The sequence below is a fragment of the Rana temporaria genome, chromosome 5, assembly GCF_905171775.1.
Source record: "Rana temporaria chromosome 5, aRanTem1.1, whole genome shotgun sequence".
In the NCBI taxonomy this organism is placed as follows: Eukaryota; Metazoa; Chordata; class Amphibia; order Anura; family Ranidae; genus Rana; species Rana temporaria.
Genome location: NC_053493.1, coordinates 46,881,324 through 46,896,832, shown reverse-complemented (window position 1 = coordinate 46,896,832; position 15,509 = coordinate 46,881,324). Strand labels below are relative to the sequence as shown.

Here is a 15,509-nt window from a genome sequence, read left to right as displayed (position 1 = left end):
TATCAATCTTTCCAATCAGGACCTGAGACACTGGCTGGAGCTGGTGTGCTCTTCCCAGTCACTGGAACGATCGGGTTCAGGTAAGTAAAAGGGGGGCTCCGGGGGGCTGCTGCATCACAGGAGGTTTTTCACCTTTAATGCATAGAAAAAAGAACATTGAGGGTTTACAATCCCTTTAAATATGAAAGATAAACTAACTCACAACACCCTCCTCAGCCTTCCAGTCACCACTGCATGTAACTTATATGATCCCTAACATTCGCCTCCCTTTCCAACCAGTATAACAGTCTGGCAAATTGAAATTTCACCAAACAGTGCTGGAGGCTGTATAGCAAGATATTGCTTGCAAAGGCAAGTGCTCATTGGTCCATGGTGGGCATGTAACCAGGCTGACCAATGAAAATGTCTTCTTTGTTCCGGGACCCTGTCCTGGAAGAAATGAATATCAAAAGGAATTTCATTGGTTTCATGTAGTGACCATTGTCCAATAAGCACTCTCTATCGCTCGCATTATTCTGTTACACAGCCTCTGGCTCTTTGTATTAATATTTAACATTTCTGGACCATTATAGTGGCTAGTGAAGGCAATATATACCTTATATGGAGAACATATATGGTATATGCCACGGGGACAGGAGATGTGGGGGAGGGTGTTAGTTATGGTACTCTCCTTCTTTTTTTTTTTTTTTTTTTTTTTTATATGAAAAGGCAAACTAACATATTAAGTAGTCTTTTTTTTTTTTTTAAATAAAATTCTGGCCTAATAAAAAATAAATAAAAAAAGAGACGTTCAGCTATTATAACCATTCCTCTTTCAATTAATATTTTTAAAATGTGGTAGAATTGGAAAGACAACACCACTTTTTTCCCTTTTGCTCCGTTTATTAGTGAGTCCCAATTGTGTGCTGTGATGATTATTATTATTATTATTTTTTTTTTGCTTGAAATTGTTACCTTTCTTGTAACGTTATATTTTCTCTTTCAGTCACCTGAATGGACGGAGGAGGACGTCAGTCAGCTGACGAAAAACATGGCCAAGTTCCCAGGGGGAACTCCAGGTCGATGGGAGAAGATTGCTCACGAATTGGGTCGATCGGTGACAGATGTGAGTTTGCAGAGATATGCATTGTATTGCGAGTAACAAAACTAAGAGCAGGACCGGGCAGTGTGAAAGGTGGCCAGTGAATGGAGCCTGACAACGTCTTTCTTTTCAAAGGCTGCAATCCTTTTATAGGCCCTGGAAGTGAACCATTAACTAAGTAAGCAAGAAGCAGATGTGGGCAGGTCCCCTGCTCTGCAATTAACAGCTGTAACTGATCAGCTGTACTGGGGATTTTGGCGTTTAGAGGTTTAGACGACTGTAACCTGATCACAGAAAAACAATGCCATTTATATTGTTCGCTGGAACATGTTTCAGTCACTTGGGTAGAAGGCTCATGTCAATGCATTCACTTTCTTGCACAGACACGTTTGTTCTTGCTCCGTGTGTCTGTGTGCATTTTTTCATTCTGGCGATTTGAATTATGCATTGTGTATACACCATAGTGATTAGCTTAGCTGGTTATTTTGATGTAGGTATAAGCTGTGTACTTTGAATTACTTCCTAGTCATGCTCCCTTATGGGCAGTTGTTGACTGAATGGTTCCATGTGCTGTGAAACCGTTTGTGACATTCGATGTGTTGTTCACATAAGGATAGGCTGCCTGTTCATTTCTTACTAGGGCTCAGCAATTCTTTATGTGGCCAGTTACATATGCTGTACATTGGCCACTGTCATTGTACCGGATTAAAGCTGAAGTTGGTTATGAAACGATTTACATCACTGTAGTAGCGGCTAGCTTCTCGGTCCTGTGCTGGACATCTACCCTGCTGGATCTCAAACACAAGAGGTCGCCTGCTCGACATGGACGCCAAGTTAGAGAACACTTTGCATTTTCTCAATGGGTGCAAAGCAGTCTCTGATTGGACAAGGTGGAAATGCAGGGTGGTGACATCACAAACTATACGTTGTCCAGTCAGAGAACACTTTGCATTTGTTACGATAAAGGAAAGTGTTTTCTGAATGGTGTCCATGTTGAGTAAGCAGCAGGGCACCCTCTCAGCATGGGACCCGCAAGGAATGTAAAGATCTATTGTAATAGAAATAAGAATGAAAAAAAAGACCCTAGATCTCTCATTTTACCTTTTTAAAAAGCAAAAAATATATAAAATTATGCCTTTAACAAAAAAAATTCACCCCTTTAAGACCGAGAGGTGGAAGTGATGTCAGATGTCGCTCCGGTCCTCCAAGAGCATAGAGCCGAGTTGGAGCTATCTTGCCCTCGCTTGGCTTCCTGCTTAGCCATCGGCCGCACTGAATTGGTTTCTGGGTTACCAACGACTCCGGTAAGCTCAGGGACCACCGGGAAGCCGTGGAGTGGAGGAGGCATCTCTCCCACCGCCTATAAAAGTGATCTTGTGGCGAATCCACTGCCAGGATCACTTTTATCTGAAAGCAGGCCGCCTGCTGTAAATAAAGATACCAGGGTTATGGTAGCTAGTTGCTGCCATAACTAGAGGTCGACTGATATTTGCCCGTTTTGGAGAAATCGGCATCGGCCAATTATTATCCAAATTGGGCCGATATTGAACACTGCCCGCACCTCTGCCAGCAGAGTGTGGAGAAGGGAGGAGGAACGTGGGATTCCTCCTCCCTTCTCCACACTCTGTCGGCAGAGCAGCGCCGCAGCGTGTGAAACTGCATGGAGAGAGAGAGGAGCTGTCATAATTGAGGTTCGATGTCGGGGTGGGGACGGGACCCAGCTATCCAACACCAGCCAATGGGATGGGATCTCGGCGGGCCGCTACGTGTATGTGGCCTGCCCCTTTCTTAAACAGCGCACTCATTGGCTGGATAGCTGCTGGTCCGACCCACCCTGGTCCCGCCCACCTCCGACATCACTAAATTTGTCAGCTCCTCTCTCTCCATACAGTTTAACGCACCGTGTCGCTGCAATGAGCAGTTTCACACAGTTACACTATCGGATGTGAAACCTGCCATTGCCTGCCAGTGCCATCTGCTAATGCCAACAAGTGCCTGCCAATGCCAACCAGTGCCATCCAGTGCCACCTGCCAGTGCCAATTGGTGCCACCTGCCAATCAGTGCCAACCAGCACCACCTGCCACTGCCAATTGGTGCCACCTGCCAATCATTGCCAACCAATGCCACTTGCCAGTGCCAGCCAGTCGACCTCTAGCCATAACCCCAGTATTTAATGTAAAAATCATGACATATCTTTACAGTTAGGCAGTCAGCAAGTGGTACAGGAGGAATCAAAGGACCCTGCCCATTAGAGCTTACAATCTAAGAGATCTTTGTAATATGAGGACCTAAGCTGACTATATACACCAGTAGATTTTTGAATTAATATTTGTAGAAATATTCTCTTCAGTACATTTGAGGACTTGACAAATGTAAAATTACTTCTATAAACGTTTATTTTTTACATTCGATTTTGGAGTGAATGATCTTTCCCGAACATAAACCACATACACTGTTAGAAATTACCGGTAGTTAATTCAAGAAAAACTTTTCATTTTGCACCTTCTAATTTTCTCATGACTGTGGTCCAAAAGGATTGATGATTTGACCCCCCCTAATTTAAAAATATTTGTTTTAAGAATGTTCATTCAAACTTTTAACAATATTCTACTAGTGTATAAGCATAACTATTGAGCAGCACACAGACCGCACAATCGCTACACGCAATGAGATACATATATCATAGGCTATAAACAGTTGTGTTTTTTTACTTGTACACAGGCACTAAAAGAATATACAGACTTTTAATTATTCCTAGACAGTTGGTGAATTTTATGTCTGACAGTCAGGGGTTAATTAGGTTGCTTTTCCTGATTATGAAAGGGAAAAGCAGATTGTGTGCTCTAATCACGCTCCTGCCTGCTGACCTGGTTACCTGTAGCCCCTTCTTCCCATCCGCTAAATCACATCTGTTGCTTGACCCACTTTCTGAACACGGCCCCTTGCCCGGGGCTTAGATCTCATTCCTGGTCTTCAAGAACAATCCACCCATTTTCCCCCATCTGACTTGTGTTTACTATTACAAATAAATAAATAAGTGCAGACATTGTACTCAATGTACTAACAGAAAAAGTCGTTGTGTAGTCATTACTATTCTGGCCCATGTCCTTTCCAGCTCTGCTCATGCGTTCTGCACATCAGGGGGCTCTTCTCAAAGGCCAAATTCTGAACTACAAATACCATTCAATAATATTATTCCTTCTAGTATAACAATTATTATCATTAGTATTATTATCAGAAATGTGGCCAGTTGTTTGAAGTATACAATGAGATAGATAGACAACTATGTGTAGATGGATAGATAGATCTATATATCTCTGTATACATTGATGGATATGTAGAGATTTATATGTATAAATATAGAAAAAGAGAGGGATTATTATTATTATACAGAATGGCCCAGATTCACAAACAGTTACGCTGGCGTATCAGTAGATACGCCGACGTAACTCGGAATCTAAGCCCGTCGTAAGTTTAAGTGTATGCTCAAACTGAGATACACGTAAACCTAGCTAAGATACGACGGCCTGCGCCGTCGCATCTTGGGGTGCAATTTTTCCTCTGGCCGCTAGGTGGCGCTTCCGTTGATTTTGGCGTAGAATATGTAAATGACTAGATACGCCGATTCACGAACGTGCGCTTGCCCGTCGCAGTAAAAATACGCTGTTTCCGTAAGATATAGGCCGCGTAAAGATAAACCTGCCCCCCTAGGTGGCGTAGCCAATGTTAAGTATGGCCGTCGTTCCCGCGTCGAAATTTGAACATTTTACGTCGTTTGCGTAAGTCGTCTGTGAATGGGGCTGGACGTAATTTACGTTCACGTCGAAACCAATACGTCCTTGCGGCGTACTTTGGAGCAATGCACACTGGGATATGTACACGGACGGCGCATGCGCCGTTCGTAAAAAACGTCAATCACGTCGGGTCACCAACCATTTACATAAAACACGCCCCCATCCTCATTTAAATTAGACGCGCTTACACCGGCCCCATTTACGCTACGCCGCCGTAACTTAGGAGGCAAGTGCTTTGTGAATACAGCACTTGCCTCTCTGACTTACGGCGGCGTAACGTAAATACGATACGCTACGCCGCCGTAATAATGCGCCGAACTACGTGAATCCGGGCCAATGTATATAGCACCAATAGTCTGCGCAGCACTTTACAATGTAAATGTATAGATTGATAGATGTGTATAGACATGAATAGATGGATAATGTATAGATTGATAGATGTGTATAGATGGATAATGTATAGATTGATATATATAGATAGATGGAAGAGTGTGTATGTGTGTGGCTAGATGGATAGATAGATGCATGTATATGTATGTGTATAGATAGATAATGTATAGATTGATTGATGGATAGATATGAAAAGATAATGTATAAATTGATGTATAAATAATGTAAAGATTGATGAATAGAAACGTATAAATAAATAGACATGTATAGATTGATATAGATGGATATGGATGGGAAGATGGAGATAGATAGATTGATATACAGTAGATGGATGGATGAATGAAAACGTGTGTATGTAGATTGATGGATAATCTATAGAGTGATGTATTGATAGATACAGTGTGTATGTATGTATGTATAGATAGATGGACATACAGTAGAGGGATGGATGGAAACATGTATGTATGTATGTATGGTATGTATGTATGTATATAAATGGATAATGTATAGATTGATAGATCTGTAAGGATAGATAATGTATAGATAGATATATAGATAGTTATCCAAAGATAGATACTGTAGACAGATGGAAGTATGTATGTGTGTATATATACACAAATTACTTTCATTTATTACATTTTTTCAATGGAATTACAGTGGAACCTCGAATTACGAGCATAATCCATTCCAGGAGAATGCTTGTAATCCCAAAGCACTCGCATATCAAAGCGAGTTTTCCCATAGAAGTCAATGGAAACGAAAATAATTTGTTCCACATTTATGTCTATGACATGCAATACCGCACGTGGCCAGAAGTGGGGGGTCTCCGGAGAGACTAGTAAATACTTGGACTGCATTCGGAAACCCTCGGAAAGACACCTCTGGCCAAATCCTGTACTGCACACCGCAGAGGCATGAATCCTGCTCGTTTTGCGAGACAACACTCGCAAACCAAGTCAGGATTTAAAAAAAAATAATAGCTTGTATTGCGAAATGCTCGTTAACCGCGTTACTCACAATCCGAGGTTCCACTGTATCTTACATTATGTGTAAGAAATCACAGTTAGGCTCCATGTACACTGAAGCTCATAAACTGATGTTTTTGGGAGTTTGGGCATTTATTTTTATTTTTTTAAGCCCATAAACTCCCCTCTATGGTATCCTATGTGTCCATACACATGTGGATGTTTTTGGACATTCATCAGCAGTTGGGTTTATGGGCTGTTGTCTGAATGCCCTAAAATCGCATTCAGAAGCTGTCTTTCTGACCACAAAAATCGTTAAACGTGCATAAATGCTGATAAATGTAGATAAACACTCAAAAACATGGCTCACCAGTGTTTATAATTTTTTTAAAAAAAAGCTAGAAAACTGTAAAAAAAAAAAAAAGCTGATGAACGCTTTTGCAAAAAATGTTAAAAGACTCACTGCAAGCTACTGCCATTTTTATAATGTTATTTTAACATCCAGTGTGCATGGAGCGTTAAGTATATCAACATGTACAGTATATATTCAGTGTTAATATAATTTTATTACATATTTCAAGGCATAAACAGTTATGAAAACAACATTTCTCTTCCGTTCATGGACGGACACAGCAGCAATTGACCTTAGGGTATTATCCTCCTTTCTAGGAGAAAAACAGCATGTTAAGTGTTAAACACTCCACACAGTACAGTACCTCCCAGGGGACGGTTCCCCCGGGTACATCCCCCATCCTCTGCAGCCTCATTTTTTTTCTGCCTAGCAAAGGACATGACATGGCTCCTCTGGGCCCATGTGCTCTGGGGATTTTTTTGCTATTTTCTTTTCGTTTTCCTGCATTTTTGGATCCTGAGATCTACAATCAACTGCCGACTGGGTGACAGGCTGGATCCTCGATCCTTGTAGTCCCCCCAAGTTCGGGCATCAAGCGTGTAACGGCCTTTAGCTACACGCTGGGCCGTCCACGACATTCCCTGTTGCTCCAGGGGTGGCCGGTGAGCTATACGCTCCAGGGCTCTATGTCTGTGTCACAGTGTGTCGGGCCAACAGCCATGCCGTAACTGTGCGGACGTTGGTTCTGTCCGGGATGTCTCCAGCCGGTGGTCGCAGGACGGGTAAGTAGCAGCCCCCTTGCTTTGGCAGGGTGGTGCGGCTGGTGCATTCCTGGGGAGGTCGATTAGGGGTCCGCCCTGCTTTCCTCTCTCCCTTCCTCTCCCTCCTTTCCCCACGTTCTGGGTGGCGGGGTCGGTTGTGAGGTGGGGGGTCCGCCTGGGGGGCTCCATCCAGTGGCTGTGGGCTGTGTCTGCTAGCGGGGCGGGTTCTGTTTTGCTGCCGTGTGTGCGGGGGGGGGGGCCTGCCTGGGGGTCCCGGGTGTTTTCACTGTGTCACTGTATGTGTGTGTTTTTTTACTGTGCAATCGCGGCCGCCATTTTGGCGGCGCCAGGCGCCTTTAATAGAGTTTGGGGGCCATTTTCTTGAAGCCCACATGCTCTTTTTGCATGTCGGTGGCCATTTTGGAAGGGGATTTTGCCTCTAGTGGCTAAAATGACGGCGCAAACGGCTCCAGCACACTTCCTGAGGGACGGCACAGCACTGAGCAGCGCTCTGGGGCAGACAGCAGCAGTACAGGCCTAGCCATGTGGTGAGTCCTCTGTTCTCTGTCAAGAAACCCCCTGTTCTCTGCTGCGGCCGGGAGGGTAGCCTGTGGGTCTTGCCTTGCGCTCCAAGGGTGGCAAAAGGGTGGGTCAGCATGAATCGGATGCTTCTCCCCCAGACATGCCAGAGTTAACCCTTAGTGCCCCTGTACCTGCGGCCTCTGTGAATGCTATGACGGCAGTCCTAGAGGCGTTTGTTGCCAGGATTGAAGCAGCGCGTGGCCAGAGGGGGGGTAAAAAGCGCCCCGCCTTCTTCTGGGGATGCCTCTGACAGGGAATCGGGCCCAGCTACTGCTCCCGGCCCTGGTTCCGAGGTGTCAGAGGATGCAGGCCTAGTCCACACGGACAGTGAGGATGACTTTGCTTCAGGGTCAGCGCATGATAGGGCGCTAGTGGGAGCTCTTATCACTGCGGTGCGGGATACTCAAAAAATGGAGGATTCGGCGGAGACATCAGAGGTGTCGGTCCCTTTTGGGTTCCGCAAGCCGGCCCGCACTGCAAAAGTGTTTTCTTGTGTTCCTGTATCAGGGACTGCAAGAGGTTGATTCCCTTGTCAAATTCAGCTACTTACAGACTTAGAGGCTCTACTACGTGATGACACACTACCCAAGGCACAACCCATAATTTATAAACAGCTGTTTACTGACACCAACAAGGTCCTGTTGCCCTGCAGAAGTGCCTGGTGTGTTTATATCCCACATATAGATGGAGAGACTGGGACGATATGTGGGATGCTTCTTTTAATAGGCTCAGCAAGAGATCATCTTATACAGTATAAAATCCTTCATAGGTCTTTCAACAGGCGAAACCTGCTTAAAGGGGTTGTAAAGGTTCGTGTTTTTTCACCTTAATGCATTAAGGTGAAAAAACAGAGAAGAGAAAGGTGGCCGCTCCAGGTAGGAACCTTGGTAATAATCCGTCCCATAGAGATCTCAGGTGTAGACAACTTTCTCTAATCAAGCGCTTTGGGTTTTGGGGTTTCCCTGGGCCTCTGCAAGCTGTCTGACGGCACTGACGGGCACGCTTCTTTTACTGTCAGTTTGTAACCAACTGGTTACTGCAGTTTTCACTCGGTGCTCCTTCTCCGGTGACACCGATGTACGGAGCCAATATGATTATAATTACGTGATCTTACAGTGGCCACACACACACTTTGCACGGGTAAAATGTTTACATTTCTAATTTATAGCTTTCCCCAGATGACGTTTGTAACCACAAAGGTTACTTAAACTGTAAAAATAACAGGAAACACAAACTGTCTGACATGCAAAACAGGCCGTAATGTGATTATTAGCTGCAGGTTTTTTAAATTAAAGGCCACAAATTCTCGGATTTCATACTTGTGAAGCGGTATGGCTCTTTGGCCCGGGAGGATGTAAACCAACTCGGCGTCTCTCTGTGGTTACTAATCTCCTGCATTCAGGTTGCGATAACAGACTGATAGGGGATTTGCCGGCTGCCTGGAAAAGGGCTCAGGTAGGCAGCAAAACAACAGACAGGTGGATAGATTTAAAGCAACTTTCTTAATTACTGAGCTGCCTCGCCATACGAGCAGTGGTGCCCGGCTCAGATAAATCGTTCCTCCTGCCGCCAGAGAGAAATAGTAGAAGTTAATTTAAGGAAAAACTAAGCCCTTCTCAGGTTGAACCTTTTACAAGAAAGAAATAGGATTCTGGCCTCAGGCTCCTTCCAGAAGCTTCAACCCAGGTCATCCATGTTGGGGTTTTAAAGCAACACTAAACTCTTGTTAAAAAAATAATTCTATTCAAGTATGTATTCTTAACTCCAAAAAGTACCCGCTATGGCTCTCAACCACCTCCAAATCCCTTCTTTTTTTTGCTGCTGTGATCCAACTCCCTGTTAGAGGGTGCTACGTTCCTTCTCTTTGTTCTCGCTGTATGTAGCCACCCTCTCTAGCTTGTTCCTAGGATGGACTAGACCAGGAGTGCCCAACCTTTTGAAGAGCAAGGGCCACTTAAGTGACTTGGAAACCAGTTGCGGGCCACAATGAGTGGAGTGGGTGGATGGCAGCCCATTCGGCAGGTAATAGAAGTATATGGCTCAGTGCAGGTAACTTACAGGTGTACTGCTCTGCACCTGTGGATCAGTTTGAAAGCAGCCCTGTAACCACTGCAGAACAGATATGCCCATATATACACTGTGATTTTAGTAATAAACTTACCTTTTAATAACAGTATTCTATTCTATTTTATTCTATCCCAGAGCAGGAGGTCGCGGGCCACATCAGAGGGCTCCGAGGGCCACATGTGGCCCCCGGTCCACTGGTTGGGCACACTTCTGGACTAGACTATGGGATGTGTAATGAACATAGAGCAATGCACATGACCACATCTAACATGCACTGCTCAGAGGTTGAGGAGCTCACGGAGCAAGTTACAAGAAGCCAGAAAGTAGACGCTTACAAAGTCATTAGGTAGTGAAAGTGTAAACATTCTTTTTTGAGCATAGAAATATCATTTAGTGTCAGCCATGTTGTGTTTTATTCATGAATAGTTTCTTGCCTGTAGCAGCCACTTGCACGCTTCCTTTCAATACCCTGCTTTTCTGTTTCAATCATTTTTTTCCAGTTTTAACAAGTAGCTAACTTGCTATAGTTCTGCCCAAGCAGGGCCTAGCAATGACAGTTGTAACAAGGGTTAGCTTTCACAGATAGCCATAAATGAGGCAATGTAAATATGAAGGTAAAAAAACAAGACATGACACAACAGCGGGCCTTTTCTTAAAGCCATGAGGCCCAAGGGGTTTTGGGGAGGTTCCCTTCAACAACGGGGCATCCCCTGGGCCCACCAATATCCTTGCAGTGATGCAATATACAGCCTATGATCTAACAAGAAAGGCAGATCAGAAAGCAGAAGGAAGTTAGGCAGAAAAGTGGCACTAATGAAAGAGAGAATGAGCACCTGACGGGTAGGGAGCCAGGGAAAGTTAAATGGAAACTATGCGATGCGAAGGGGGACCAGGAGGTTAGAGGCTGAGACAATATCCGGCTTTTTACTGGAATGGGTGAAGATTGATCACTGTTTGGTGCAAGACCTTTGTTTTTTGTATAAGGCTCCTTCTGTTGCATCTAGTGGGTTGTTTATATTTTACTGTAGTGTATCAGTTGGTTTGTGCTATGCGAAAATGGCATTCATTTTATGTTTTTCTGTGACAGATAAATGTTTTTTATGTATGGAACAAATATTATGGCACCATGGTGGTTCAGTGGTTAATGGTTCAGCCTGGCAACATTCCAGGGTTTGGCTGTTCTTTATAGTATTGAACGGTTTCTCCATCAGATTGTCTGGTATCTTCCAAAGCCCCAAAAAATAACAAAAAAAACAAACCTACACCATTTTAAAAGTGGTTCCAAAGATCACTCACTTATGCACCATTTAATTCCTGGTTTATGATGGTTTAAATGGTTCACGGTCTTTCAGAAAAACATTTTTGGAGCATAGACTGAGGTTGAGTAAGAACGGCGTTTCTCAGCCGGGGTTCTTTAAAAGCCCAGGGTTCCTCCAGAAGTCACTAGGTGTTTCTTGAGTACTGAGGGGTTTCTGCCTTTCGGATAAGTAACATTTGGCACCATTGATCACCACTATAAGTGGGCATTTCTCCATTTACCGCCAATGGGAGGGAACAACAATTTTCATTGTCATCATTTATTTTCTGGCCATTCTTTGATTTCTTTGATTTCATTGTTATCACTGAACATAGTTTTGTTGCCCTGGGTGACAAATACGCTAACTGCGGTGGTTTCCTTTTTTTTTTTTTTTTTTATTTATTCTTAAATCTCAACCTACCTTTCACTAGAGATAGGCTTGGGCTTGTTCTGATGCTCTTCCGAACCCACATGGCCAAGCCTGCCAAGAAAATGTCAACTGTAATGCAGCAACAAATTCACCTGAGCTTTTAAAAAACAAACATTTTTGAATTAAGTTCTTCCAGTGTTTTACCAGCTTTAGAACTGATTCTTATTGCTGGTTTCTTTGTTGGGGAGATTTTCCTTCACTTTCTGTCTCAGAGACTTTGCAGGAAATAGGAGGAAACCTTCCCGAATTGGGAGGAATCCTTTTTTTTTTTTTTAACAGTTTTCCCCAGTGCAGGTGCCCCACTGGGTTAATAGGACTGAAAATTAGGAGGAACACCGCAATAAAGCCATGATAAAGTATTTACACCCCCCCCCCCCCAGTCATTAAAAAAAGACAGAACATTGTTACCCTCTACCAGGAAGTGCCTGAAAAAGGACCTTCATGGTGGATTGAGCAGGTAATATTCGAATAAAAAACGAAGTCTAAGCCACATCCCCTTGAAGTCCATTGAGGGACACAGGATAGTAGTAATTTTTGGATATATGGGTTATACTGATGCATACAGAAGGTTTGGACGCGTTCAAACAAAGCCAGCCCAACAATACCTCTGTCACTCAATAGTTTAGAAACATTTTATGGTAAATGCAAAAATACTTTTTTTTCTTTATCGTCCATTGAGGGACAAAGAATAGTAGTACATCTAGGAAATGTAGAATGTGTAAGTGATGGGTGGTGGGCAAAAGCCATTGAGCAATCCTAAAGCTGAGGAATCTTACCACAAGAGTAGGAGAAGGAATCAATGCCTGGACTAGGGCTTGATGTAGAAGAGTCAACCTATCCTAGTATAGTCAGTATCAAGGGAATTACATTGAGGATCAACCTGGTGTTCCAGGCTAGGACAGATAGGTAAACTAGAACCTAAAGGAGCAATGACTATGATGTTTTCCCAACCCTCACTTGGTCTGCTTTTGGACGTCCAACATGGAGTTCTACTCTAAGGCTGAACTCCCAGGTATGATCTAAATAGCATTGTTACATTGGTCCAGCTTGGTGCATGCTTATGCATTAATCATATCTGAGAAGCTCATTTGGAAACTGCCAATCACTGCAGTAGTCTTCCGGGTATTGTGCCCAGTGGTTTCCCCTCTTCCCACTGACAACAATGGGTCACTTGCTTGGCATTGCTGCCAGGAATTTAAGGTGTTTTCTCAGAATGGATGGGGTGGAGTTTGTTACCTTACCAACCCTTCTCTCTACCCTGTCCAATCAGGGAACGCCTTGTATTCATTGAAAAAAAAAAATACAAGGCATTATTTGAATGGCAGCAGCGTCGAGCAAGCAACTCCTGGTCAGAACACAGCAGTCACTGGAGTAGCGTTAACTACAGCAATTGTCCGCTTCCCCAGTGGGTAATATGTATATGTATGGGCCAATGTAGCTATGATATTAGGCTCATATCTGGAGTTCAGCTTTAAGACACCATTAGCTTATGATTTTTCCTTAGCCCTGGAATGTGTCCATCTGTCTGTGGTCAGGGCATCAGATTATCAGCAGCTAAGTAGCTGGCTCTGATGGGAATGGTTCAGGTTTCTCTTAAAAGGTCTATATAAGTGAATAAAATAATTGTGATGCCGCTATCAGCCAGACTCATGTGGACAAAATGGGCAGAAAACAAAAGATTGCAGTTTTCTTTTTTTGCAAGGGAAATTACTGGAATCTCACCAAACCTAAATGCTAAAGGTGGCATATTTTTAATGCAGTGAATGTGACTTTCACCAAACATTCACTGATAATGAACAGTTGACAATTAAACACATGTGCCTAGAAGATTCACCTGCAGATATTTGGTGAATGTCCCTTTAATTAAATAGGCCCCTTAGTGTAAGTAGTCGGTACAATTTTCTTACAATGGACAATTTTAGAAAAATTTTGCCTCGTACACACGACCGGTTTTCCCGACAAGAAAACTGACATTTTTTTGATTGGTCGGGAAAACTGGTCGTGTGTACACTCCATAGCAGTTTTCCGGACGAGAAAACTGCCTGCAAAAAAATTAGAACCTGCTCTATTTTTTCCCGTCGTGTTTCCCGTCAGTCTTTATCTCGTCGCAAAAAACACTCGTGTGTATGCTTTTACGAGGGGGAAAAAAACATGCATGCTTAGAATCAAGTATGAGACGGGAGCGTTTGTTGGGTGCACATTGTTGAATAAAAATTCAAACGTGCAGCATTTTTTGCAAAGCACCTCAACGCAGCATTATGCCGCTTTCTGTGATTTTGTTGAGTTTTTGCTGATCAACCCAGCACATAGTGTGAACGAGCCCTTCGTTTTATTATAGCCCCTAGTTAATGATTTGATTTACTGTTATTTCTTAATACACACACACACACGGCAAGGCTTTTGCTACTAACTGTTTTTAACACATCTATTTGTCTTGTGTGGAATCCGGCTGACCCTTGAGCTGTCACATCTGCCCACCCTCATTCAGCACCAGCTTGGCGGGCGGCCAGCACCTGGGCTGTTATTGAGATACAGTTGACTCTAGGACACCGTTAACCGTAGGGGTACATCTGCGTGGGCCTGCTGCCCACGTGTAGTAACACTGGGGGGGTAGGGTGGTATAAGTCTAGGAAGCACAAAAAGATGTTCGGATATTTCTTTTTACAAACAGGATGAGCTGGAGTTTAAGTACTTTCAAATCTCTTCAGGACCCATTTAAAGAACTCTAGTTTAAACGGAAACCCTTAAAACGTACTAATGACAGAACTGCGTAGAAACCTGAATAGAGCCTATTAATTTTGTTTCAGTTTCTGAAGCTGGGGCAGCTGATGTTATGCAAATGAGCCAATTTAAAGCCGACTTCCCGAATAATTTGTTGTCTGTGCCTGGCCTGGTATAAGATCGTTGGGACTCAGTGGGAGGTCTGGAGCACGTGTGCCCCATCCTCCCAGATGTATCACAATTGGCACGTTATATTTTGAACTTTTTTTATTTTCCCATACACAGGTTCTTTCCCCCCTAGGAACTGACTGTTAGAGGTTTTTTTTTCTCTGAGAGGGATAATTTAGAGGACTGATTTTCTTGTAAAATGCATAGCTTTCTTGTTTCATACGTGTTTCAAGCATTGACTTACGCATAACTGGGAGGGACCACCTTAAAAATTGTTGTCCTTTAGATCTGCCTCTTAAATTGGTTGTAAACCTAGTTATACCACTTGTACCTACAGGTAAGCCTATAATAAACGCTTACCTGTAGGTATTGTAAATTAGGGCTGCAACTAACGATTATTTTCATAATCGATTAGTTGGCCGATTATTGTTTCGATTAATCGACTAATCGTATAATCTTAAAAAAAAGTGTGGTGTACAATTTAGTTAATATGTAAATAAAACAAAAAAAAGGCAATTTATTCTTAAATATCCATATGCAATGGTAAATATAAATAACCAACTACAGTAATTGTAATGCCTTCTATTACCTCCACTTTCTCTGGGTTCAGATGCTGATCTTCCCTGCACATAGTCTTTAAAGTTTTTTTTTTTTATTTAAACAAACTTGTTATATTTACCTGCTATGTGTAATGGTTTTGCACAAAGCAGCCCAGATCCTCCACTTCTGGGGTCCCTCACAGATGCTTCTGGCTCCTCCTGCCTTCAGAGTGCCTCAATAGCAAGCTGCAAAGTATAGTATAGCGCGTCCGCTATAGCAAGGTAAAAAAACTTCTGCCATTAGAACCACTCACTTCCTGCCCAGGACTACATGTCCCATGAGGCATTGCTCCTCACACTT

At 43.2% G+C, this 15,509-nt stretch overlaps 1 protein-coding gene across 1 annotated transcript in view; it reads left to right on the top strand.

Annotated features, from left to right (window-relative positions):
* Window positions 1-15,509, top strand: part of DNAJC1 (DnaJ heat shock protein family (Hsp40) member C1) — a 214,785-nt gene that overhangs the window by 184,947 nt on the left and 14,329 nt on the right. Inside the window, exon 9 of the mRNA XM_040352505.1 lies at window positions 986-1,105. Within this exon, the coding sequence (XP_040208439.1) occupies window positions 986-1,105 (120 nt within the window). The remainder of the gene's footprint in view (window positions 1-985; window positions 1,106-15,509) is intronic.